The sequence below is a fragment of the Perkinsus marinus genome, assembly GCF_000006405.1.
Source record: "Perkinsus marinus ATCC 50983 genomic scaffold scf_1104296949978, whole genome shotgun sequence".
NCBI lineage: Eukaryota > Perkinsozoa > Perkinsida > Perkinsidae > Perkinsus > Perkinsus marinus.
This window is the reverse complement of record NW_003209775.1, coordinates 1-967: the sequence shown is the minus strand read 5'-3', so window position 1 is coordinate 967 and position 967 is coordinate 1. Positions and strand designations below refer to the sequence as shown.

The 967-nt window shown below is 49.5% G+C and overlaps 1 protein-coding gene across 1 annotated transcript; it reads left to right on the top strand.

Annotated features, from left to right (window-relative positions):
- Positions 1 to 52: 52 nt before the first annotated feature.
- Pmar_PMAR024974 (hypothetical protein) lies at positions 53 to 611 on the top strand (the record flags this gene model as incomplete). Its single annotated transcript, XM_002778303.1, has 2 exons — positions 53 to 388; positions 459 to 611. Coding segments are annotated over 2 exons (489 nt in total), but the record flags the coding sequence as incomplete, so codon positions are not given.
- Positions 612 to 967: the final 356 nt, after the last annotated feature.

Below are 967 nucleotides of genomic sequence, written 5' to 3'. Positions count from 1 at the left end.
CTGCAACACATGCAAAGTTGTGGAGCCGCGCCCAGACGGGACCACAGCAGCTATGCGTACTCACGTATGCAAACGTGCTGAGAATCAAACAAGAATCACTCACTTCATACCCACTGCCGATGTTTCCGACGAGCAGAAAAGGTCAATCCAAGAGGCAGCGTTGGTACTCTTGAGTGAAATCGGTATCTCATATCTGTCGTTCGAGAGCCCGGCCATGATTAATTTTGTTCGTGTGATATCTTCCGTTGGTGCCAAGCTCGGGTCGCCTCTGGACGCGCAGCGAGTTCTTCCCTCTGAGACTACCCTGAGACGCGATATGGTGAAGCTTGCACAGAGCAGACAGCAAGACTTGAAAATAATGATCTCCAAACAGAGAAGGCCACTACAGGTGATACTTGCTGAAGTCTACGACTCGTAGACTACGAGCTAGAGACCTGAAAATCGTCTTTGTATCGCAGATATGCTTCGATTGCTGGCACAACACGTGGCACAGCAAGGAGTACATCGCCTTGACCTTGAACGTGCACACGGACAAACCTACTCCAGTCGTGTTAGACCTGAGAGAAATACCAGACGGTACCAGTGAGAGCCTCAAGATGGCGATAGATGAAGTAGTACATAAGTGAGGTGCTTCTGTGCGGATTTCGCACTCTGTAAACCTTTTGTGGACGTAGGGAACACTTCGGTTTCAGACTTGTGCCTTCTACGACATCGCTCCCACCGAAGCACTGTTTGTGTGTGATAGTGCGGCCAACAACGAGAAAGCCTTGGACCTCAAGGGATACGGAAGTGTAAGTTATGTGCAGATGGGGGAGTGGATTCAACCTCAATCCATAGATCCCTTGTTTCTGTCACCTACTACAGCTGTCTATCAACGCCGGTTTAGTTGGAACGGATATTGACCCATCCCTGGTTGAAGAAGTGGAGGACAAGCTACGAGAAAGATCAGTCGACGTAACCATCCCAA